Here is a 27,695-nt window from a genome sequence, read left to right as displayed (position 1 = left end):
AAAAATTTCTGCTCTATGAAAGACACAGTTTAGAGAGTGAAAAGATAAGCCACAGACTGGGAGAAAATCTTTAGAAATCGCAAATCTGATAAAGAAGTGGTATCCAAAATATACAAAGAACTCTCAAAATTCAACAATAAGAAAACAACCCAATTAAAAAATGGGTAAATTATCTGAACAGACAGCTCACCAAAGATATACAGATGGCAAATAAACATATGAAAAGGTGCTGAATGCCATAGCCGGTTTGGGTCAATGGTTAGAGCATTGGCCCTGAGATCGAAGGGTCTTGGGTTTGATTTTGGTCAAGGGCATATACCTCGGTTGCAGGCTCAATCCCCGACCCTGGTCGAGGCACACTCGGGAAGCAACCAATCGATGTGACTTTCTCACATCGATGTCTCCCCCACCCCCCCCATTCTCTCTGAAAAATCAAAGGAAAAAATATCCTTGGGTGAGGATTTAAAAAAAAAAAAGGTGCTGAACATCATATGTCATCAGGCAAATACAATTTAACCTGGAAATACCACTACCCACATATTACAGTGGCTAAAATCTAAAACACCGACATGAAATGCAGGTGAGGATATGGCTCAACAAGAATCTTCACTCACTGCTTGATGGGAATGCACAATGGCACAGCCGCATTAGACAGTTTGTCAGTTTCTTATAAAACTAAACATATTCTTAGCAATCACGCTCTATTCACCCTTGAAAATATCTCTGTAGGGTTAAAAAATGAAGTAGACTAGACGCTGCAGGAAGTTTTTGATGCTAATTTCACAGCATAATTGTCTTTATGAAACTCTAAGGAAGCCATAAAGGAAATGTCAGACCAGCTTCTGTGGCTGGTGCATGTGTGCATATTTCATGACCGTTATTATCAATTTGTTTATAACAAGAAAGTTCATTTTGAATTGACAACTTTTGGATTCATCTCCCCCCTAATCTCTAGTTCTGAGATTTAAGCTATGACATAGGGCAAAAATTTTTTTTAAATGCTGGGGACTACTGTTTTATTATATATAAGAGTGTTTGTTTGACCTTTTATATTTTTAAGGATTCTGGCAAGAAGTTAATGCTGGGCAAACTAAATTCAGTTCTTGCTTTTAAATATAAAACCACTCCTTAAGGATTCTTTTGAAGTGAATAAAAATATGCCAAGGGGCTACTTTTGCTACTATTGAAAGAATGTCTTGTCCAAGTGCCAAAAACAGTTTAAGTGATTTTTTTTTAAAAATTCTGAAGAAAAAGAGAAAATAACTACTTTATGATTTAGAACTTCCACAATGATAAAAGTGGCATGTGCATTATACCTGATGGTTTCTTGCTCCTGAATGAAGAGGAAAACTTTCCTACAAATACAAAAACAAAACCCATTTTCCAGATTTTAACAGCAAAAAGAGAGCTAGCCATTATTAAAGAACACAAGAAATATTATTTGGAGGTTAAAAACAAACAAAACAAAAAGAGAGCCAATGCAAATTTTAATTTTCTGCTTTTCTTTCTAACCTAAGGCAAGGTTAGAATCTGTGTTTAAATTTCCAAAACTTAGTGGAGGTTATATTTAATAATCATTTAACAAGTACACTGCATTTCTGAACAACCACTTTATAGAGTTTAGTAACATTTTAATAGAATGACATCTTTGAGAACTCAGAGTAACTGTCATGTAGAGATATCACTATCAAACACCAATTACAAACATGCAGTGCTTCTGTCCTCAGCATTAGATTTCTGAGCCTCACCTAAACACTTGGGTTCAGTATTAACCTAAATGAAAGGGCGTAGTAATTAGGTATGCTTATTTCCTAATCCATTCCAGTAGAAACAGAAACCCCCAACTTTCTAAAGTTGCTAGGTTCACTCCTTTTTCTTCTTTCTACTTAACAAACAGGTTAAGAAAAAAAAGAATTAAGTTATACACAAGGAACTAGAAATTATCTTAACAAATATGCTGGAATAGAAATATTATGCAGACAGTTTGTAAAGAAACAATTTTATACACTTTAGAGTATATATCTTTAACAAGGAAAAAATAAAAATAGGTCTTACAAATGTTTATAAATGTAAACCAGCTGAAAAAATGCTGCATGCAACTATGAAATGTGGTTTAAATTTCAAGAACACACCATTAAAGCCAAAAATATGACATACACATAAAACACTCATTATGAGTATTCATAAAACTTAAGGCAACAAAATATGGAAAAATTTCAAAAATTTAATATTAGAGATTAAATTGGGTTTGTTGATTATAAAAAATATAACAAAAATGGTTTATTGGGCACTGGCTATGTGCTCACTAGGGTAAGCACCTTATATACATTATGTCACCTAATGTGGACAACAGCTCTATGAGGTAGAGGCTTCTCTTATCCTTATTTATGTATAAGGAAACATGGTCACAAGTGAGGAAGTGGGCAAGCTTGGCATTTGGATTTAGATCTTTCTCATTCCATAACCCATTTGCTTAACTAATGCAGTTTCACATTGTACGAAATGTTCTTAAAAGAAGAAACAGTTTTCACATATATTGGTGGCATGATTTTTGTACACAGATCAATTAGTATTATTAGAAATTAGCCTTCTATCTCTTCAAATAACCAAAAAAGATCCAACTGCACCAGAACCTGCATGAATAGCATGCTTTGCATATCTTTTTTATATCATAAGCTCCTCTCAAGTTGGTAGAACCCCGCAATCTTACCACTTTTCATGATGAAAAAGCACAGATGTGTAAAAATGCTGGAGAACCAACATGAGTCAATAGAAACCCTGAGAATTTGGAGGAGAAACCAGGTGGATTGTTAAAATGCCCAAATCAGCATGACTCCTGGCCTGAGTAAGTCTTCACAGATACAGATTTAGTCCGGGGGCCAGGCTTGGGACTAGATTATTCGGTAGGTCTTGACTAATTTGTTGCCTTGATATACTGCTTCTCTATAAAGGGGCTGCAGTCTTTGGTTACGAAATGCTGTATGAAGTTTGTTGCCAGCCAGCCTCTCATTCAACATCCATTTCCTTTCTGACTAATGCTTCTTGTAATCTGACAGCAGTTTAAAGCACCTGGCAAGGAGTCGGTGCTACAGGTATGGCAGCACAGGGTGTTCTGGAGGATGACTTGCTTTGCTGTAAACATCCGATCCAAGATAGCCCTCAGGTAAGCTGAATTAAGGTTCTTTTATTGCCAATTTAAGTAGGAGGTGAAGTTTGGAAACACAGAGAATGTTTACACCTCGGTAAACTGGAAGTTTTAAAAAGAATAACAAAATAAACAACACTATAACTTTGAAACTTGTACTTACTTTCCTAACAAAGAGTTCAGGCAAAAAGTGGGCTGCTACATATTTCCTTTTTTTTTTTTTTTTTTGAGAGCCAAGGGGATGGGGGAAGGAAGCAGAGAAGGGGGGAGGTGGAGAGGGAAGAGGTATGGGGAGGAGAGGGGACGGGGGAGGAGGAAAGGGGAGAGAAGCAAGGGAGCAGGCAGGCGTGCCAGAGAAGAGGCTATCTCTATTTTATAACACTTTTTATCCTAATGCCTCCAGAATCATAGCTATTGAACTTGACTAGGTGTTCTGTTGAAAAGTGGAAAACCCAAACGTCTCAGGTGAAAAAAGTTTTTTTAAAAATCACTGGGCCTGGGAATCTCTGAGGAGGTAAAATTTCCTTTTCCATTAAAGTAGAAAATTGTTGAAGTTTGCCAAGGCGAATTTTTATCAAAATCTCAGTTCTGTGCACTAGAGTCTTTCACGGTTCTCATTCCTCTGGTGCCACGATTAAGATCTCTAGGCCACAGTAACAAGTATTTGCGGACACTGGCCAAGATTCCAAGGTCCCAGGTTTCTTAGAAGCATGTAGATATTTTACAAATGAGCAAAATGAGGTTTCAAAGAATAACTTGTCCGAAACCACCCTGAAATGAGCTATAATTCTATTAGTCTTCTACTCAATTGCAACATTAAAATTCTTTTTTCCCCACTAACAACTATTGCCTCTCTTGGAAGCTGAATTTTGAAATTTTAATATGTGAAAAAAAAAGCTATGATCACCTATGCTATTTATAAAATGTATAGATGATACCTGGCACTTAGATATACTCTCAAGTTCACTTAATGAAATAAGCACTAAAAAGAGGATCACATTCAATAGGCAAATAAACATTCAACCCCAGTTTTATAGATATTAGCTTTCGGCCCATGCCAGCAAATTCTACAGAGAGGAAATCATATCTCTAACTTGTCACCCTGTCCCTAAGCACAGGGCATGCGGGTGATGAACCCAGCTATGGCTTTCATGTGCATTTATTTGTGATTGTTGTTTTCCTGTCGGTAAGATAAAAATTTTCCTAAAGTAATTAGGATAATTTGATAAAAGACAAATGAAAAAAATGGAGTGGAATCTGCTACAAATAACTTAAAAAAATCAAAGCAAAAGAAAAACAATAGCTATAACCAAAAAAGACTTATTATTTCCTCTTGAGCTGAATTCCCATCTGCTTTTAAATGGCAACATGTTTTTCCATTAACTGGGAGCTACAGCCAAGCAGCCAGAGACAATGAGGTCCTGGCTACAGGGGAGTGGTGGGCGCAGGGATGGCTGAAAGATGCTGCCTGCCAGCCTCTAGGGAGGCTCCCTAGTTCCCGCATTCCTCCTCCAGCTGGCGAAAAACTTCCTCTTGGGGCTCTCCTGAGGATTACAGAAATGCTCAAATTCTCTGGATACCCTCTCTAAGGAGAGACAATGGAGTAACTCAGAAGGGTGTAAAGAGCTACTTCAAACACTGGGCCTGTGTAAGCTACAGAATAAGGTTGACTGGACAAAAGAAAGCACCAGATGGGAATATTTTAAAAAGTATCTCCCTAGCCCAATCTTTAAAAGTACCACCAGTATCATCTCCATTCCAATCATCTTCTACAACATTTCAATAAAAAATAAAAAATACTTACTATAGCCCTGGCTGGCATGGCCCAGTCGGTTGGGCACTGTTCTCTGCACTGCAAGGTTGCCGGTTTGATTCCTGTCCAGGGCACATGCCCAGGTTGTTGGCTTGATCCCTGATAGGGGGCACTGCAGGAGGCAGCCGATCGATGTTTTGCTCTCACATCGATGTTTCTATCTCTCTCCCACCCCTCTCCTTTCCTCTCTCTCTAAAAACCAATAAAAAAATCTTAAAAAAAATACTCACTACAGTTAAAATAAACATTTTATGTTTGTAAAAACATACAATTTCCTCATCTCTGGCTTACCTGGCCAAATTCTTGTTCATATAGTTAACAGTGTACAATTACATAAAATTAACTTTATATAATTTTGGTTAATCTACTCTCCTATGAAGATAATTAATTGAACTGTGTTTTCATTTTTATACCAAAAGTGGCCACAGAGACACTCTCCAACTCTGAAAAAGAGGCTGTGCCTATAGCAGAGTGTATTGCTACAATGTTAGAGGACTCCTCTTATGACAAATGAGAACAAAAGACTATTTTCCCTAAATATAATTTTAAAAATCTTATTTTATTTTTTTCAGTTTAAGTGTTTATTAAATATGTACTATGTAGTAGGTTCTCTGGTGAAGGATATGGCCTTAGCCTGGGGAGGAAATAAATTAGTGGTAAAGTGATGAGTCTATGGGTGTCAGGTGACTGAGGTTCTGGCTTTGAATTTGTTTTACTACTAAAAAAAAAAAAAAAAAAAAAATCAAACTAATTTTAGCTCTCCACATTACATTACCATTTTCATTTGGGGGGGCGGGTAAATGAGATTTTATATTTTATCTGAAGCTAATTTTATCTCTTACATTTCCTATTCATTAATTTTATGACTTAAAAAAAAAAATGATAATAGCTCTCAAACAGGGTACCCCCAAAAAAGACAGCCCCCCAAAATATGATACAAACATGTCTTATTCAAGTTGAAAACCCCAGACCTATTAAGATATAGCTCTGGAACAAAATTTCTATGAAGTTGTAATAATATACTGATTCTTAGGACCGCAGTGGGATACCCCTTCCCCCTACCCAAGCATTGTGGGACACAAAAAATGTAATTCAAAGATGAACAGAATTTTCTGCTACTTTTCCTGTGACTATTTTTAGAAGATCTGATATAAATATTAATCAGAAATGAATGTACTTGTATTTTAGACTAAATAAGGCATGCACCACATAAGAACTAGCAAGCTGGTACAGTAATTCCTGGCACTACCTGAGTTTCTTCCTTTCAGCCAGACAGAACCTCACTGGCTTTGATTTTTGTTTTGCCCTTCTCTGTTACTTCCATAAATTACTTCAAAGTGAGAAAGGCACATTTATACCTTGCTAACTACTCTTCCTCCTCACTCAGTTCAAGTGAAAGATTTATGGTGTCTTCTTGCTGTTTCCTGTAAACTGAAATATCATGTACATGATGCCAACCCGTGGTCTCACATCAAAAAGTGAACTCCTAAAATGCGGCAGCAGTCAGTCAGCAGTAGCTACATGTTCATTTTAACATAATGGATAGTCATGCCAAAGAGATGCTCATTAATTGGGGCTATTGTTTCAGACAGGACTTAAAAGTAAGTGCACTTCATCTGCTTCTCAAGCTACTTTCTACATGGCTTCCCCCTTGCCCCGCCAGTGCAACTGAAAAACCTAAAGGGGGAAAATAAAATACACATAGTTCATACCTGAGGCAAAACAATGAGTACATTTGGAATCTACGTGGTAGTTGTTATTAGCTATGACTGTACTCTAAGTAAAATTTCACATGTAAATTAACCTATGTATTCTCTGAGCACCACTAACAACCTGTAATGTGTTAATCTCTGGGTTTTACAAAAGAGAGAGAAAACAAACAGCAAGCAAAACCGTCCTAGTCTGCTAGATAATTCAGAATGAAAGAATCTACAATTTCTTTAAAAATATATCAATTTCCCAGTACAAATACATATCAGTGGTATTCAGAAGATATTTCTGTGCTGAGTTTGTCCTTTTCTTAAGAAATGCATGTAGAAAGATGCACAATTATTTTAATGGAATTGTATTTTGTAAATAAAAACAGCCTAAGTAAACAGTTGCTAAGGACAAAAACAACAACAACAAAATGAAAAGTTTATCTGCCATATTTAAAACTCTCCTATTTTCACAGAGTTCTGGCTACTCTTATTGAGTATATTCTCAGTTAAGGGTAGACTGTCCCTTTTACAGTTTTTATAAGAGAATCTTTGTTAATCAACAAGTAGACTGCGATAATTTTCCCACATGATAAAAGATGATAATGATACAATCTCTTTGCCAAGTCTTTTGAACTTCAGAGTGCTCTTATGATATCCTAATTTCACTTTTATGATCTCTATGAGAAAATAGTAGTCGGCTGTATATCTTTTCCATTTGATAGGTCAAGAGATCAAAGTTTAGAGAAGCTGCTGTATTGGAAGCTGCTGTATTAAGAAGCTCCAAAGAGGACTCCTGCTTCCATCCAGTCCAGTGTTCTCACCACTAGACCATGCTAATTCTCTGAAGACTACATTTTGAGCAATAACAGAAGCCAGGTAAAAACAATCAAGATATAACAAAGGCTGGGTAAAATGCAATTTCATTTAGTGATCACCTGTCATGCCATGCATTTGTTTTAAGATTTCTTAATATAGTTATTTAAAACAGTTGGCATCAAGCAGTCTTTTTCCTAATGACCCCAAGCCACCGCTTTTGTCCCACCAAGATATTTTGAGAACTTTCTTACCTCTGCTCCTGAATATGTGTCCGTTTGGAGGATGAGTTCATTCAGATCAACGTCCTGATTGATTGGCATAGAGTGAAACTGCAGGTTAAATATCTCCTTCCTTGTTGCTGCATCTGGTAAAGGCACATAGACGATTCTATCAATTCTTCCAGGACGCATCAAAGCCTGGAAAGAAGACAGGGCAAGGTGGATTAACCAGGCTTAGAACTGACATTCCATGTGGAATGCAATTCCATCTGGAAAGGGATGTCCAGAATCTCATGAATAACCCTCTATTATTCATAATTAGTAAATAAAACGCCTACTATAGATTCTGTAATCTATTTTCAAGATTCAAATCAGTAAACAATGTTCAGGGTACTTTTGAAAATAGAAAAGCAGTATTTATGAGAGGCTTTTTGCTCTTCAGCAACTGTTAGGTCAATAAAAGATGACTATTGTCTTTTAGGGGAATGCAGATACGACTTGCATTCATCATATAAAAAGTTTTTTTGGTAACTTGCTGCAGTAACTCTTAAAAAATATGTGTTAAGCTGCTTCAGAGAGCCCTTAAAAAAGCACAGCTCTAATAAAAGACTACTTCTAGAACTGGATGTAGTCAAATAAGCTTTCCTCATATTTTATTGGAGGCTAATGCCTAAATTATCTTAAAGCTAATCAATTCAACTATTTAGAGATATTTATTAAGCATGCATTATATAAAGACATTGTTCTTGGTACTAGGAAATAGCATAAGATAGATATAAGTGAAACCAACTGTGGTGATGGCTACACATGTCTATGAATATACTAAAAACCATTGAATTGTATAGTATTTTAAATGGGTGGATTTTATGCTATATAAAGTATATCCCAGTTAAGCTAGTAAAAGAGATATGGGTCTAAAAAATATGTGTGTGTGTGTTGTGTGTGTGAGAGAGAGAGACAGAGAGAGAGAGAGTAGAGGGGATGGGTAGCTTTTAGTTGGGGAAATGAGAGAAAGCCACTCTGGGAAAGTAACTGATGCAGATACCCAAAGGAGTCAGCCATACGAAGATCTGGGGGAAGAGCATTCAAGGTAAAGGTACATCAAGTGCAAAGGCAAGAATGATTGGTATGTTCCAGGGAAACAAAAAACCCAATGGGGTAGAAATAGTGAGTAAAAGGGAAAAAAGCTAGGAAATGAGGTCAGACAGATAGTCATCGATAGATTGTAGGCTTTAAAAAAACACGGTAAAGAGTCTGGATTGCATTCTACTTGTAACGAGAAGCTACTGGAAGGTTTTAAGTAGGAAGGTTGAAAAGGTAAGATTTACATTAAAAGATCACTCTTGTGGGAGGGTCAACATCTAAAGGTCTAACATATATATAATCAGAGTCCCAAAAGGAAAGGAAAGAGATGATGGGGCAGAAAAAAAATTTGAAAAGAGCCAAAACTTTCCCCAAATTGGTAAACAAACATAAATTTACATAGTTAAGAAGCTCAGTGAATCTCAAGCAAAATAAACACAAAGAAAACCACACCTGAACACATCATAGTGGAACTGTTGAAAACCAAAGATAAAGAAAGTCTTGAAGCTGCCAGACTGAATACAGGGAACAAGAGTTTGAATCATAATGACTCTCAAAACAATGGAGAGCAGAAACCAGTGGAAGAACATCTTCAAAGTGCTGGGAGAACAAAAAACGTCATCCTAGAATTCTATTCCCAGTGAAAATATCCTTCAATAATGAAAAAAACCCCACACAATTTAGTCATTTTCAGATAAAGAAAACCACCACAGAAAATGCTAAAAGGAAGATTTTCAGATTGAAGGAAAATGACATAAAATGGAAAATTGAATCTTCAGGAACAAATGATGAATGTTGTAAAAGAAACACTCCCAAAATGTAGACTCTTTCCACCTCCCAAATATTACAATTGTTGCTGGCATAATCAGAAATGGCATTTCCTAAAGATTTAAGAGACACTAACTTATAAATAATGAAAAACAGCACATTTTTATAAAGTGTCCAGAAAGAAGACATGATAGTAGTAAACACAGAAACTAAGGAAAATAAGAACTCAGCATGAACAACTTCTAATTAAAAAGAAGGAAAAAAAACAAGACACTGAACATATACCTAGGGCCATACATAAAACATTACAAGAAATGCAAACATCTAAACCTAACATGATTGCTCTGTGGAAATTAGTTCTTAGGGAATTGGATAAATTGTCTGCTGTCTCTGACCCAGGAGTCTCATGTCTTTTGCCAGTCTCTATGATACTGTATTATGGCAGTCTAGCTGATTACCTTACAAATAGGGTAACCTTTTTTTAAGATATGAGAAATAGTGTTTATTGACAATTTTATTATTCTAATGTTAGTGCGCCTATAAAAGAAAGAGAAAAATTAGAAACATAAATCCAAGGAGAATTATCTTTACTTTTTATTTTTAAATTTATCTTATCATGTTCATGTTTAGAATTCCAACTAGATTGTTAAAACTCAAGGGTCAACACCATTATATCTCACACCAGTGCTTCATAAAATATTCTATGTTAACAGGTTTAATAAAAAAAAAAAAAAAGGCTTCCCCATTAAATAAGTTTGGGAAACACTGGGTAGAAATGAAATTAAACAGGTTTGTATACATAGAAATTTTTGGAGCCTACACTAGTGGATATGAAAAATCAAGAGAGGACTGTAGTAGTCTATAGAAATTCTATCCTAAATTCCAAAATCTAATCACAGAACATCTCAAAAGCTAATATCCATTCTCACTTCGGAAAATGCTGTTGTATAGTTCTTGTACATGTCACAATATCTAGAACATGAGTGTCTACCAGATATCTTTTAATTCTTAAGTTATACACAAATTAGCAAGCAAGCCAACTAACAAATATGTAGTAAATATATTTCCTTTGTTCAAAAATACACGTTTTAATTATTTTCAGACTCTTCTCCACCCCTAGTATTAGTCCACTGGGAGGAAGTGACGAATGACTGGCTTTCTTGAAATGTACAATGTCATAGAATTCAATCATGGGAATCACAGCTCCCCACCTAAAACAAATACAGGATTCAGGAAATTAGGATGAATCCAGTAAATATATATTTCCAAATTATTAAAAATGTTATCTAAGACAAATAATATTAATATTAAATAGCCCTTAAGTGTACTATATTTCACTTAATAGTCCTCCAAATCTATCAAGTGTACCATATTTCACTTAATAGTTCTACAAATCCTGTGAAGTAAGTATTGTCATACCCCATTAGGAAAAAGAAAATGAGGCCTAAGATCACCCAATAAATGGAGGAAGTGGGTTGAAATCAGGAATCTCAATGTTGAATCAGTCCTTTTTTACTTTACTATATACTTTACTATATTTACAATATGCAGCTCTGTCAATGGACAAATGAAAAATATTCTTGTTCTGAAATATGACATAGATAACAAAATAAATGTAAATAATTCTTTCACCAAAAAATTATTATACATCTACTATGTGCTAGACCTTGTTTTAGTGGTTGGGGATACAGCTGTGAATAGCTTGAGGTATAGCTATAAAGTTGAGGTTATCCTTTTCACCCTTCTAGAAAAAGTCATATTCTAGGCTATTTTAAACTTTCCTTTCTAATAGCTGAAAGAACAACACACCAAAGGATGTATCTACATCATTGAAACAACACTCAGCATGCATCTGTGCTTTCCCCTCCAAGTCCTGGGACAGTGCAGGGCTGAGCACACTTTGATGACTATAACATTGTCTGGGCCAATAGCCAACTAAGTTTTTCTTGGCCTGATCGTGTCAGTGAAATTGAGCTTAAAAAAAGAGCTCTCCTTTCTGTAGAACCCTAAATGAATTAACACCCTTCCTAGAATTTCTTTTAAAATACTGTCCTGAGATATTAAGGTGGAAGAATGATGGTAGGTTCAGTATGATGGTAGGTTCTGTTATTTTAAAATCAACTCAAGACAGCTCTCAGTGAAAAACCAAGCCAAGGCTTCCTAATCCTCTGAACCGTCAGGCCTCAAGGTCACAGATATTGTGGCCTCTACATTAAAACTCTTTTTTAAAAAATCATAGGGAAAACTGCCTTTTCAAGAGAACTTATTCAAGACATTGGCAAGTCTCTGCATCTCTACTGGCCCGTTTTCTTATGTGTAAAAATGAAGGTGGTTTTTTAATGAAAGGCCTATGTGCATTTGACAAGAATTCCCCTCAAAACACACATGACAAAACATCCCCACACAATTTTACAAACAATTCTATGGAGTTCACCTGAAATCTGCTCGTGCACCCCAGACTAAGAATCACAGTATTTGATGACCTTTCAGCCCCGATTGTAAGACTCCAAAACTGCATCTTACCCAATATCATGCCCACAGCTTATATTACATGGTCATTACTGAAAATGTGTTCTTACTATTTTAGTAATTACACTAATTAATTGAATTAATGCTATTAACTTTTCTTTTTCTGACCTTTACAAAAATAACTCAAAAGTATTTCTGGTATTTCACATTAAAGATTCTTATTGATCCAACCATATACTACAGTTATAGGACTGCTGCCTTTTCTTTTTAAGAGATCCTGAAATTCAACACCTGTAATTTCATATTATATCAATGTTCAAATATAATTTAATTAGCACAGAAATACTTGTTCAGACCAAAGTATTAAAAGTCAGGCCTCATGGCTGCCATTCATCTAAAATGATCAACAAGGGTGTGTGTGCAAGAGTGGGGTGTGCCTTCCTCCTGAAAAGAAAAGCAGCACTGAGTCTTTATACTCTACTCCAATAAAACCGGTATCAGAGTCTCATGATTCATGGAGAAAGCAGTTCCAGAAACTGGGAAGAGAGGTGGATCCTTGGTAACAGTTCTGATTTATTTCAAAGAAACCTTAACTTATTATAGGCATCTCTCTCTCATACTAAATTCAACTGATTAACAGCTGTGGTCAACGATACCTCTTATACCGCTCTTGAAACATTCATTTCTACTCCATCTTCTTTATTATATAATTGTGTCTTTTTACCATCTGACTGTCGCACCAGATTGGAGGCTATATGTAATAAAAGGTATATATTGTTTTATTCCACACTGTAAATTCAGCAACAGCACAGACAAAGCACTCAGTAAATGTTTACTCAATGAAGTCAAGGCAACACAATCTCATCTAGAATATTATAGCTACTGTGGCTAGTTGTTTTTCTGCCTGCAATTTTATTCTTTCCTTCTCCCCCTGTCTGTAGACAGCACTGCTAAAGTGATCATTCTAATTGAAAATACTGTAATTTCCTATTTTCTAACCATTAATGAATGGCACCTCAAGGAGAAAAGTCAGATTCAAGCATGATAGTTTGGACCTAATTTTGGTGTAACTCTCTGACCTTATCTGCAGCTACTTCTTTCTCACCCCATGGCTCCCAGTGCACCTAAGCACTCGTAGCTAGCCAAGCCCACCAGGATGCCTTCCGCCTCCTTGCCTCACATATCCTTTTCTCTGCTCAGAATGATATTTTATCTCCTTAGCTATTAGGCAAACTCCTCCTCTTGTTCAAGTCTCAGCTTAAGAGTTTTCTATTTTATATAAACTTCTATGACTCTTCCAAGTATATAACTTATAATATGGCATACAGGTTAAACGAGAGGGGGGGAAAATAAGCCTAAGGGGTTAAAATTAAACTGGGTTAAAATTCTAGCTCCACTAATTTTTGTTTTTTATGTTTTGATTTATCTTTATTGTTGAAAGTATTACAGATGTCCCCCTTTTCCCCCCATCTAGCTCCACTATTTATTAGCTGCATGTCTGGACAAATCATTTAAACCTCCTGGTACTTTAAAATCCTTAATAGTCCTAGTATTTACTCAGAGAATGAATGTATGAATTGAATGATATAATCTATATCAAGTGCTCAGCACAGTGCTTGACACATGGCATGTATGTTTTACTTTCGATGCCATTATCACTATTATTGTTCCTGTATATTTATTCCCAGTACTTGGCTGAGCCCCTTGAATACAGGGAATGCTAGTTGTCTTTGGATCCAATACCTGGAACATGGTAGATGTTAATTTCTTTGAATGAATAAAATAATAAATGTTCTAAAACTGTGAAGTTAGAATGCTGGTAAAAAAAAAGTCAGGTTAAAATACAGATTCTTGATTTCTATTTCTAAATCTCAATGTTTAAAAAGAATTGCTATTTAACAACTCTCTACTTGCCTCTTCCTCTCCTGCTTCTTTTCATAGCCCTTGAAATGCTCAATTCATAGCCCTTTCATAAGAGGAAGGAGAATTTACAGGAAACTGCTCGCTTTCTTCAACAGAAATCTGATTGAGGGATCACTAAGAGAGGTGAAATATGAGATCTACTCTCAGCACATTTCAAGTATACACCACCATGTTATCAACTATAGTCACTATGTTGAACATTCAATCCTCAGAATTTACTCATCTTATAAATGAAAGTTTGTACTCTTTGACCAACATGACCCCACTTCCCCCTCCTCTTAGTCCCTGGCAACCACCATTCTAATGTTTCTATAAAACTGGCCTTTTTAAGATTCCACATATAAGTGATACTATACAGTATTTGATTTTCTCTGTCTGGCTTATTTCACTTTAGCTGCTATCTTTTAAGGCTTAAATTCTTAATGTTTCAGGAATACAATTTCACAATATCTTTTACGTAAATTAGTAATCTCTAAAAGTTTAATTAGACTGAAGGAAGATTAGCTTTAGAAACCAATAAAATAAGCAATATTTAGTAAAAACCATGTACATCCTGTTAAGAAACACTCTTTGTTATATATTACTTTTGGAGTAATGAGAAAAAATATAAATTGTACTTGAGTTGGAGGAATTATCTGCTGAATAGATATTGGGAAACAGAAACAGGTTTTACATAAAATTCAAAAAACAAGATCCTAAATACCCACATATTTAAAAGTAGCTTGAAATACTAACTGATCAGCTTTTTTGTGTGCAAAGCACTATTAGCTATACAAAGAAGCACATGTCTTGGTCCTTACCTTTAAGAACACATTAAAAGTGAAGAATAGTCAACATACAAAGAGTTAAATGCAGTAAGTTTTAATATACAGGCTAAGACCTTAGTAGAAAAGATGACAAAATACATGAATAATTTCCACTTTAAAAATTTAAAGATGAGGAGAGAATAAAATTTTGCAACCTGATGGATACTGCAATACTGAAAGGCCAATTATTTAATGATAAAACCAGCAATATTTACCTAATGCATACATAAAACATTTTTAGAAAGGCAGAAATAGTTAAGAGGTGAAGCTGTTAGAGATCAAGCTAAATTACACTTAAGCAATAGGCTCTGCTAAACCAAGGAACCTAATTTTTGTAATTCTTCTCTTATAGCTTTTAGCTTAGTAAACCTTTTCACACAAAAATCATTTGAGATCTTTTAATTTTATAGTATAACTGAGTAAGTAGTAATAATATAATCTGTATGACACGTATCATCCTTTAAATAAGCAACCCTTTTGAAATGGGTATATTTGATACCATGGAGAATATGAAGGAAAGAATGTTTCCAAAAAGCCAAGGAAGTGAGAATTTTATTTGTATTTTTTAAAAACATAAAATCATTATTAGTGTAGTATGTAACTGTCTAACCTTAAAATTAAGTTATTTAGCTGGTTCAGAAAATAAAAAGTGAGAATTTTCAAGAGTTGAGATTAACTGATTTAAGACTTTGGAAACAAGGAATTTCAAATGTCCTTAAAAAATCTAGAAACCTTTCCCTGACCCAAATGAGCTGGGCCTTGAGAGAGAAGAAGGAAATTTACCAGACTGAGACAGCGGGCAAAGGCACAGGGAATGCTACATACAAAGAACTAAAGGGGCAGCAATGCACCAGCCATTCCTGGGCAGGCAAATGTTTATTGTAGTCACACTGTGAGGCCAACCTCAGAAGGCAGCACCAGGATGGATCACAGGTGTGCTGAGACATTGCTTCCCCCCAGGTACGGTTATTTCATATATGGTACGGAATGCCAAGGTCTTGGGTCTTTGTCTCACAGTCCATAGGAAATTGTGGAGGTTTTTAATAGGTGAAGAATAGGCCTGATTTTCTGTTTAAGAAAGTAAACAATTCTGCAGCAGTGTAGGTGGCACAGGAATGAAGTGGAAAGCTAGGGTTAAGAAGCACAGATATACGGTGATGGAAGATGGTTGATTTTGGGTGATGGGCACACAATCCAGTATACAGATCATGTATCATATAAATGTACACTTGAAACCTATATGATCTTATTAACCAATGTCACCCCAATAAATTTAATTTTAAAAAAAGAAAGCTAGGACAACCTTGAGTCTTAAATTAAAACATGAATATAACAGAGGCAGCGAGCCTGAAAAGGAAGATTGAAGAGATATCTTTGAACTAGATCTGCCCAAAGTTTTCAACTTATAGGACACTTCCCCTCTTAACAATGCCTCTCCATTGTGCAAAGGAAGATAAAGATAAAGCAGGATTTCTTCTAGATAGATTTGTATTCTGCAGAGAGAATAATATTTGCCTAAAATTTGGATCTTACCATATGCCAAGACTATATTTTCCAACTGTTGGAAAGGCTTTTCCAACATTTCCAATCATATTACAGCTACCGAAATACTCAGTTACTCCTGGAGTTGAGGAGGTTTTCAGTGCTCTGTTGATTCACGGAGCATTTGAGTTCTGCAAACATCAGCGGAGTATCTTCTATGTGCCAGGCACAGGATTAGGTGCTACAGTTACAACGTTCTTTGTCCTTTGAAAAAGAATTCTTTAAAAAAGAGTTTCTGCATGACAACACCTGAGCATGTGTTTGTATTAACACAAACCAATCCATCAGTCTGTAGGCTACCTGTCTAACGTGGGGCTTGCTCAGCTCTGTAACAGCCCGTGGCGCCGTGCAAGAAAAGACTTGACGCATTGCACGGCAGGTGTTGAGGACAATGTGCCACAGTAAATGGCAGCGCTTGATGATGAGCACAAAAGAGTGAAGAAAACAATTCAACACACACACACTCGCACATACAAGTTCTTTTACTAGAATGATATATTCTTCACCCACTTCAATTAAAGGGCCCTTTTAGGGGTGGGGAGGTGAGTGAAAAGGGAAAGGGGAATATAGTTAATAAATATTGTGATAAGTTTGCATGGTGACAAATGATTACTAGAATTAATGGGGTGACTACATTTTAAAGTATAAAAATGTTGAACAACTATATTGTACACCTGAAACTAATATAACTATACTGTATACCAACTATACTTAAATACAAAAATAAAGGGCCCCTTTTCAAAGCCAAAACAGTATTTATCTAGAACTAATCCTAATTCTTCCTCTTATAAACAGTGAATCTGCTTTTTGATAAGAGGAAAACTGAAAACATTGCAATTAATCTTTCAAATATCTGTATAAAATTTGCTCAGAAAGGTTGGGGGTTCCTTACATGTAGACAGGGTGAAGCAAAAGTAGGTTTACAGTTGTTCATATGGAAAATACAATAATAATAATAATAATACAAGAATAAACTCTTGTGTTTAAAATCCTCACAACTGTAAGCCTACTTTTGCCCCATCCTGCACATTAATTTTTATAACATTTAAATATAAATAAACTCATAGGTTCTTAACAGGGGTGGAGGGTGAGGGGTGGTGAAGTGGGGAGGAACTATCTTGTCCCCTGCTTATTTCTCCAGCATCCTCTCCTATTATTTGACTCCTCACTGCTCTGTATGTTTTACCAACACAGAATTCCCTGTAGTTCCCAGAAAACACCACGCCCTTGCCACCCCTGTGCCTCTGCACGTGCTGATTTCCGCCGGAACAGGACTCCACCCACCCCTGGGCCATGCACTCCAGGCAAATTCTTCCTTCAAATCACATCTGCATAACACAAAGGAAGACTTATTTTATTCTCTATATTACTTCTAAACACAGTTCACACATCTACCGCACATATTACATAGACTATAATATTTGTTCACATGTCCAAATGGTCCACTGGACTGTAAGGTATTCAAGGGACATCTATTTTTCCAAATTAAAACAACAACAGTTCATCAAAATGTAAGGTGTCACAAATAACAAATAATAACAAAACTGAGGTAGAGAGAGGTTAGGCAACCTGCCCAAAGTCACACAGTAAGTGGTAGAGCGAGGACTGGACCAAAGGCAGTCTCACCGGAGTCTGTATTTCAGCTCTGCAACAGAAAGCACCTTATTGGATGCTCACAAAGTAAAGCAAAGACTGCACTGTAAACACAAGCCAGGGTCCTTGCTTTGTCAGTCATGAGGGCAAGAATCATTTTTATTTAAAGCAAAAATATTTTTTCTTAATTTGATATGAGGAGAATTAGAGAATCACAGGACAGTAGTATCACATATTTCTTCTATTTCTAAACTGCATTTTCTAAGAAGACTGAGGTCCAGAGAGGTTCAATTAATGTCAAGTCATACATGGTTAAGTGATAGAACTTAGTAGTGATAAAGTACTGAGCTCCTACGATATGTTCAGAACTGTGACGAGTGCTTTACTATGGTAATTTGTTCTCACAAGAACACTCAGGAGATACTTTTCTACCCACTTTATAGGAGGTTAAGTAACTGCCAGTGGTCAGAGGGGCATTAAGCGGTAAAGCTAGAATGAGAACTAAGGTCCATTCCATGCCCCTAGATCTCAGCAATGAACCTATATTCCACTACTCCATACTGCCATGACATGACACATTTTGGGACCCAGAGTGGCGCCCTCCCCCTACTCAGCTGCTCCACCTCCACCCCCCATACCTCCCATCTAGGCAAATTAAAATATTAGTAAAGTTTTAGTAAAAATTGGGGAAAGATGTCTGTAAATCTGCCTTTGTTAGTGAACTGTGCTAGTTCCCCACTTTCTTATAAGAAGGGCTAAACATCAGAAATGGAAGTTATGTGTGTGTATTTCCCCCCATTTAAAATAGGAGCTTAATAAAGAAACACCTTTAGACAAGGGAACAATTATATGTAATGGAACACAGAACCGGATTCTCCTGGCAATTAATCACTGAGAGCAAACCTATAGGCTGTTTCTGACAGCTCCCAGGGCTTTGCTTGAATTGTTGGATAAGATGTGCCTGGGCTGGCTTGTGAAAGAGATTCTATGTTTAAAGCCTTTGAAGGTATTTTAACATATATTTACATTTACCGATGTGTGTGTGTTCATTCACACTGCAAACCAATTTTGCATATATGTATATACGTGTGTATGCAAGTATTTGGCCCCTATGTATGAAACTGTGGAACTCGTTTTATTGCTCAAAAATGTAGAAAGAAATGAAAGAGACCTTCCTTTCCAGTAACAGGGAGCTATCTACCACTTAACAGAGATACTTCCTGTTTTTAACAGTTGGAGAGGCATGATTTCCAACCCAAATACTTAGCTTGGCAAGTTAGTGCTGTGTTGATTGATGCTTTTATAACCACATTTATTCCACCTTAAATATCAATATGAAAAGAAAGATGATTTGTTTTTTTTCTCTCAACTTTTTTTGAAGGTTTGGGAAAATAGGAGAGAGAAGAGAGGAAAGGGAAGAAAAATATTATAAGCAGAACAGCTGGATTACAGAGGTTAGCACAGCTCTCACAGATGTAGCTGAATTATCTCAAACCTACTCTGAGGGTGGGAGAGGGCAGTGGTTTCTCTGTAAGAAAGCAAAAGAGAAAAAATGGAACTCTTGCCGATTATTATAAACCTTTAGAGCCTGAGAGTTGCAACTACATTCTCTAACAAAGCATTTCAATCCATCTTTCACGTGGGCCATGGGATTAATACTGCCTCAGGCATGAAAATTAAAAGGACTGTCTAATATAAAAGGTCTCAAACAGGCAATTCTGCTTTAATGATTTTTTTTTTAGAAAAATGAGAGTTTTTGTTTTCCATTACTCAATATTGCTCCTTGAGGTCAGTTCAGTATCTTCATTTGCTTTTTTTGTTTTGTTTTGTTTTGTTTTGTTCTAACAAGGAAGATTTCTTGTAGGAATAGCAAAGTGCTGGCCTGGTTTTCATGATTTCAGAGTGAAGGTAAGAACTGACATTTACACTCGATATTATGTTTTTCTACATCTTACCTAACTTTATATCAGACCAGGTATTCTCCTGATCTAGGAGCATTCTCTCCAAATCCCACCTTGTCCTGCAGAAGTGGAACATGGCACTCTATCCCAGCTCTAGGGATCCTCCATCTCTACTGTCTGTGCTTTTCCATCAACATTTAAACATGTTCAGTGACATTCTGCCTACTAACATCCCTGTTCCACACCTCATCCTGTCTTAGCTCCTGACCACCCTCTTTCATCCCCTTGCAGAGCTAGTTTTTTAAGCTCTAGCTGTCCCCAGTTTCTCACTTGTCACTTATCTCAGCTGACTCCAATCTGTCCCTATCACTCCATCAAAATGACTTAAGATCACTGCCGACCTCCAGATTATTAAATTTAAAAAACCCCACAACACAAAACTTTATTCTGCCTGTATTTGCCTAAACTTTCAGTAGAATTTAAAAAGCTCATTTTGTTCTTAAAACACTTATCTTTGCCTCTGAATCTCTATGTCAGGGGTGGGGAACCTTTTTTCTGCCAAGGGTCATTTGGGTATTTATGTCATTCTCGGGCCATATAAAATTATCAACTTAAAAATTAGCTATGAAAAAAGCTCCTAGATTTACTGAATTTTTAGTGCTGATTGTGGTTGCTTTGGCAGGGCCAGACCAAATGATTTCTCGGGCTGGATGTTCCCCACCCCTGCTCTACATGATCCCTCTTATTTCTCTGAATATTCTTCCTCAGCCACCCTTGCTGGCTATTTCTCCCCCCACTCTACCTACATTTAAAGGTTCAGGTTCTTTGGAGCTTATGTTTAACATTTTTCTCTTGTTTTCCCTTTTCCATCCATTCCTTTCACTTTAATTACCATCTATAAAGAAATGATTCCCCAAGTGATAAATGTGGACATACCAGGTCCACATTTCTCTACTGAACTCCAGACTCAATTGTTGAACTTCCTAGTTGACATCTCTATTTGATTACCACAGTATATCCAAATAAATATATATAACACAACTCATAATTTTCTTCTCCAAACCTGTAATATTTCCAGGATTTCCTATTCTCAGTAACCCAGAAACCTAGGAACTGTGCATCTTCTCTCTCATTTTCCGCTTTCAAAACTGTCAGATTCTGTAAATTCCAAATAAATATCTCTATCCATTCAGTTCAGTTCCCACCACTTGACCCACTTTCTCCTGGTTATCCTTGTGTCTACTCTTGTTACATCCCTCAAAGACTGTTCATATAGAACGCTGGAATGGTGAAATGATTTTTTGATGCAAATAGTGATTGCTGGCCACTTTCCACCCACATCCTTAATACCGTCAATTGTTTCCCATTGTCCACAGAAAAAAGAACATACTATGCTCTGTCCAACCTGTCTTCAAACACTGAGCTCTCTGAGTAAAATAATCTCCTGTATCCCACTTTTTCTTTTTCTGGCTAACAGTCTATTCATTCTTTAGATTCATCTGAAAAATCAAGAACTCAGGGGAAGCCTTCTCTACTTTCCCAGACCAAGTGAGATATTCTCCCTCCTCAATGCTTCCATAGCACTTGCTGTTTATATATAGCACTGAACACCTACAATTATTTTCTCATACTTAAAATTATTCAATAGAAATGCTATATACCAGACATTGTGCTGGTTCTTGTAACACACATTATTTCATTTAATCCTTGAACAACCCTGAGAGGCAGCTAGAATTACCACGTTTCCTTTCTTGCTAGACTACAAGCTCCATGAGAAAGGGGGATCATATTTGTACCACTGACTCCTCCATTTCCATACCCAGCCAGGAATATCTTAAGTGCTCAATAAATCCTGCTGACTGACTACCAGCAGTTTTCAAATACACAAACCACAACAAATAACCTCCAATCAGCTTATCTAGTAAATCAAGGTTATATAAATGTTCTATGTCATATGGCTTATAGTGAAAAAAAAAGTGGCTTTATGTCAATCATATCTAGTTTCAAATCCTTACTTTTCATTTGGTAAGTGGGTAACATTTACTATCCAAGTCCTTTGGCTTCTTTGAGCCTCATTTTCATTATTCAAAGATGTGGTAATTCTACTACCTCTCAGGGTTGTCCTAAAGATCAAATGAGATAAGGTATATTAAAAATATGAGCACAATTTCCAGTACATAACATGTACTAAATTATTCAGAATAATCTGGTTCTGCGCATTCATTTTTTCAGCACTTTACCATTCCATTGTGTTTCGCTTTGCAAAGTTTCTACAATAAGAATTATCATCTTGTTATTTGTATGTAGTATCTCTTTTTCTCCATTTACTTTTAAGACTGTTCTATCATTAGTTTCACACAACTTAATCGTGGTGTGCCTTATGTAACTTTATGTATTTCCTTCTTTGGGTTTATTAAGATGTATATTTTTCAACGTATTTGGAGGTTTTCATGACCATAATTTAATGAAATAATTTTCTGCTCCCATACCCCCCATTTACTTTTAAGCACTCCAGTTACATAGAATGGCCTTACAGGTTACAGGGATTCTGCCCTCCCCCTCCTCCCACCCCTATATTTTTCTTTCTGTGCTTCAGTTTGGATAGTTTTATTGCTATGTAGTATCTAATGTGTTGATAAATCCAACCAGTGAATTTTTGCTTCAGATACTGTATATTCCAGCTCTATAATTTCCATTTCATTTATTCCATAGCTTCTCTTTATCTCCTCTGAACTATGCTTTCCTTTAAATCCTTAAATACATGTATAGTAGCTGTTTCAAAGTCTGCTACTTCTAGCATTCCTATGAGTTATGGTCTATTTCTGTTGACTGCTTTTCCTTCTAATTATTCAGTTTTCTTATTAAAAAGATATCAGATAAGACTGAGGACAGAGGAGATGGTACTGGAAGTTTGAAGAGAGAACATATGAGATGGTTGTCTAGGAGAGATGGAAAGTAAATAGACTGGGAATAAATAAAATGTTCTTATCCAGAAGAAACAGAGACTAAGAAAAAAAACTGTGGTGCCCTAGCTGGGTAGCTAAGTTGGTTAGCGTGTCGTCCAGATACTCGGAAGTTACGGGTTGGATCGCTGGTCAAGGTGCATACAAGAGTCATCCAATGAATGCATCAGTACGTGGATCAACAAATCAATGTTTTTCTCTCTCTCTCTCTCTCTCTCTCCCTTTTTCTCTCCCTCCTCCCATCCTTTCTCTCTCTAAAATCAATCAAAAACAAACAAACAAAAAAACCTGTAGCACGTCAGTTTAAATATCTTCAAGGAGCTTCAATGAAATGTTCAGATATTTTTTCAGGGGGAGGTTCTAAAATAACACAAAGCATCTGACTATTGTAAGTAATTTCAAGAAACTGAAAGGAGCTCAAAAGAAAAGGATTAGAAAAATGAGCGTGATCGCTGTACACAAACAGAATTGCCATTACAGTGCTAGAGATCTATCCAAACAGAATACAAAGGCTGCCCATTTATATTTTTTATGATAAGTTTTAGTTTCCTGAAAGAATGTTGCCCAGACCCGCAGACTAGGAGTCCAGCTCCACAAAATGCTCCCCAGCCTTTAACCCTTCCCTGACCGCCAATCAATGGTAGGAAGCTGCTTCCTGATCTCTGCTGAAAGGGGAGTTAGTACCTCTAGTCCTCCTGTCACAAACCTAGGAGGCAAATCACCATCAGACTTGGATATCAGTTCAAGTTTGATTAGAGAGTTCAGGAACTTTTGAAGGAGTACAACATAAACAGTAACAAAAATGTGGGTCCCTTGGCCTTTATCTTGAAACAGAGTGTTCTCTTGGCTCGAGTTTCCTCCGTTTACTGACCTATCTGATCCTGTCCTATACTACCCCTGCTCCCTGCCACCCCCACATGGCCTTGTGTTGAAAGAACTGGAAAAACTTACTGCAAATTATTCTTTCTTATAAATCCTGCTCGCCAAATATCTACATATGAAAAAGCAAAAATAAACAGTCTATGAGCATAAGGAGTAAAAAGGCCCTATGAAGTAAACATCTCTAATATTTGGGAGCCTTGTTTTGCTCAGTATGGATGCTTAACCTTAGTCACAGCAACAACACTCAGTTGTGATCAAGAGGAAAGTCTCCTGACGAGACCATAATAATACTCTCTCAAAGATTGAAACCATGCATGGTTGTTGTACCAATAACATTCTAACACAACAGCAACTACATATCAGAATATTAGTGCTTAAAACTTTTGGTGCCTGAAAATGATACCTTTCAGAGCAAAGAGAAACATGTGCTAAAACTATCCCAGAGCTTTATAGGAGAATTTGAAGTTTAAAATAACAGACACACAAGAAAGTGCTATATGTTAGAAAGAGCCATTTCTGACATCATGTTCTAACTTATTTTACCAGATCTATAGAAGTGAAGAAAAATTCCGTTATTCTATTGGCTCAGGAAGTATTGCATTTCCTACAAAAATCATGACACAACTGAGTTCAGAGGAAAAGTAAGTAAAAACTGGAGCCCACCTCTGACCCAGGACCCTTTAGCTCTAAAACATATGAGATTTCCAATCTGATTATACCTGTGGCATCACAGATCATTATCTACTTAAATTCTGGCAAAGAAAAAGGTAAAACTCTGGATTGGAGTTGTACGATAGAAAAGCAATGTAAGCCATATATGTAATTTTCTAGTAGCTACATTTTAAAAGATTTTTAAAAAGGTAAAATTACTTTTAATAATATATTTTGTTTAATCCAAAGTGTTATCATTAAAATGCCAATGTAAAAATTATTAAATATTTTACTTTTTGTGGGGGGCATAAAGCCTTTGAAATCTGGAGTATATTTTATAATTTAAGCACATCTTGATGTGGACAAGCCCCATTTCAAATGCTCAATAGCCACATGTGGCTGGCTACCAAACTGGACAGGCAGGACTATTTCCAAATACATACCAAATCATTAGAGCAGTAGATAACTACTAGGAAATTTATAAAACAAATTAACCAGTCTCATTGACTTCCTTCACAGGAGAATCTTTGTCTTGCAGAGACTTCTGTTTATCTTTTTTTAATCCTCACCTAGGAATATGTTTACTGATTTTTTAGAGGGAAAGGAAGAGGAGGGGGGAAAGAGAGAGAGAAACACTGAAGTGACAGATAAACATCAATTGGTTGCCTCCCATACGTCCCCAACTGGGGATCAAACCTGCAACCCAGGTATGCGCCCTGACCAGGAATTAAACTAAAACCTTTTTGGTGTACAGGACGATGCTCCAACCATCTGAGCCAACCTGCCAGGGCGAGACTTTTGTTTATCTTAACTGAAGATAGGATCAATCTTCTCATGTTGCCAAATGATGAGTTTCCAATGAATCTCAATTTTACCTAACATCATATTTGAAATAAAATATTAGCCTCACCAGATATCTAAGATGATCAATTTTGTTAAGTTAAAAAATGAGCCCAGCCAAATGGCTCAGTTGGTTGAAGTGCCAACTAGTACAGCAAAAAGGGTGCAGGTTCGATTTCTGGTTAGGGCACAGACCTAGGTTACAGGTTCGATCCCTTGTCGGGGCACACACAGGACAACCAATTGATGTTTCTCTCTCATATCGATGTTTCTGTCTCTCAAATCAATAAACATATCCTCAGGTGAGGATTAAGTGCTCATCAGTAGATGAGTGGATAAAAAAGCTGTGGTACATTTACACAATGGAATACTATGAGGCTATGAAAAAGAAGAATCTCGCCCGACCGGGCGTGGCTCAGCAGTTGAGCATCGACCCAGGATACAGAAGATCGAAGTTCAATTCCCAGTCAGGGCACATGCCTGGGTTTCGGGCTTGACCCCTAGTCGGGGTCATGCAGGAGGCAGCTGATCAGTGACTTTCTCATCAGTGATGTTTCTGTCCCTCTCCCTTCCTCTGAAATCAATAAAGATATATTTAAAAAAAAAAAAAAAAATCAATAAAGATATATTTAAAAAAAAAAAAAAAAAGAAGAAGAAGAATCTCTTACTCTTTGTGACAGTGTGGATAAACTTGGAGATTATTATGCTAAGCAAAATAAGCCAGTCAGAGAAAGACAAATATCACATGATATCACTTACATGTGGAATCTAATGAACAAAATAAACTGGCGAACAAAACAGGTCCAGAGGCATGGATGCATGGAACAGAAGGACAGATCTCAGAGGAGAGTGAGATAGGGGAAATGGAGAGATTAACTAAAGAACTTATATGCATATGTACATAGCCCAAGGACACAGACAATAGTGTGGTGAAGGCCTGGGGTGGGAGGGGGTTGGGTGGTGGGGGGAAAAAGGGGGGGAATGAGGGATATCTGTAAGATTGTCTACAAAAAATAAATTTAAAAAATGAGTAAATTCATTAAAAAAATTAGCCATTATCTGATGAGGAAGGTTTAGCTTATTAACAACCAAAGGATCACTGATAAATACCACTAGAAACTAGAATCTGTTGACAACAGAGGTATGCTCCAAGTAAAATTTTAATTTGTTGTGCAGTTACTTGCTCCACTCAGTTTTAACTCTAGTATAGACTTCTATTAGAGACATTAATTTTAGAGAAAATGAAGGAAACCTATAAACTACGTAGACGGTTACTTATTAGGAGAAATATGTAATGGGATTGTATTGTTCCTATGACACTGGGTCCCAAACTGTTGTCATAGACTTTACAATACAGATTCAAGATTTTCAATTCATTTGAGTTAAATAGTTCAGAGATATGAACAAGTGTCTATTTATTACGGCTTTACATTCATTTTATTTGATGTACTTTATTTTTAAAAAATATATATTTATTGATTTCAGAGAGAGGAAGGGAGAGAGAGAGAGAGATAGAAACATCAATGATGAGAGAGTCGTCATTGATGGGCTGCCTCCTGCACGCCCCCAGCTGGGGATTGGGCCCGCAACCCGGGCATGTGCCCTGACGGGGAATCAAACCTTGATCTCCTGGATCCTAGTTCGATGCTCAACTGCTGAGCCACACCCGGCTGGGCTACATTCATTTTAAGAAAAAGGCCAAGGCCTTTGTGTTAGGTGTGACTTTTAGAAATATGTATGTATGTATTAATGCATATACCATATACACATAAGTAAAATTATATTTTAGCCTCCAAAATAGATATTATGTGTTTGTTTTTCTATATTTATTTTTACATATACATAAATTATGGGTACATATATCATCATAGGAATTAAAATATGGAAAGAAATTATGTCAATTGTTTTTTTTTGCACTGATTTGGCACACTAAGTGCCAATACGGGGAATGGAGATTTATTCATTCTTGTAACAGATTTTGCTATGTTTGGATGTCACAGACTTTGCTGCTTGGATGTAGTGATGGTCACAGCTGACCATTTCCTAATCACTAGCACACAGACATTAAAATACAAAAAAAGCCCCTAATATTACAGTTCCTTTCAATTCCCATTCAATTTAGGGTGATTTCAGCGCTTAATGCTAAAACTTTGTAAATTGCTGTGGCAAAAAATATTCCCATTCCCAAGCTTCTGAAGTTGGAAGCAGCATAATATAGAAAGTAAACCCATGTATGCGTGTGTATAAAACTACTACTAGGTAAAATCATCGGCATTAAAAGGCAAAATTAATTAGTTAATTAGCCAACCAAATAAATATTTATCGAAGATATTGCCCTAGCCTGGAGGAGCTTAGAGAATGGGGATGACAATTTCAATTCAAGATGATACCTCTTAGAGAGATATGAAAATTTTGTTCTTAATGGCAAAATGTGTACAACTAACTTTTCTAAACAAAATAATTACAACAAAAACCTCTCAACACTTCAAATTACAGAAAGAGATGGGATTCACTTCAGCTCAATAAAACAGAAGAATTCTCTTTTTCCTAGTATCAGTTACTTTTATTACACCTGCACCCAA

At 36.4% G+C, this 27,695-nt stretch overlaps 1 protein-coding gene across 1 annotated transcript in view; it reads right to left on the bottom strand.

Annotated features, from left to right (window-relative positions):
- AFG2A (AAA ATPase AFG2A) overlaps nucleotides 1-27,695 on the bottom strand; it is a 235,958-nt gene that overhangs the window by 39,192 nt on the left and 169,071 nt on the right. The window contains exon 15 of the mRNA XM_016203317.2: nucleotides 7,726-7,890. Within this exon, the coding sequence (XP_016058803.2) occupies nucleotides 7,726-7,890 (165 nt within the window). The remainder of the gene's footprint in view (nucleotides 1-7,725; nucleotides 7,891-27,695) is intronic.

This window comes from Miniopterus natalensis, chromosome 4, assembly GCF_054644295.1.
Source record: "Miniopterus natalensis isolate mMinNat1 chromosome 4, mMinNat1.hap1, whole genome shotgun sequence".
NCBI classification, from domain to species: Eukaryota; Metazoa; Chordata; class Mammalia; order Chiroptera; family Miniopteridae; genus Miniopterus; species Miniopterus natalensis.
Note: the sequence above shows the minus strand (reverse complement) of the source record. Positions and strands in the feature narration are given on the sequence as shown.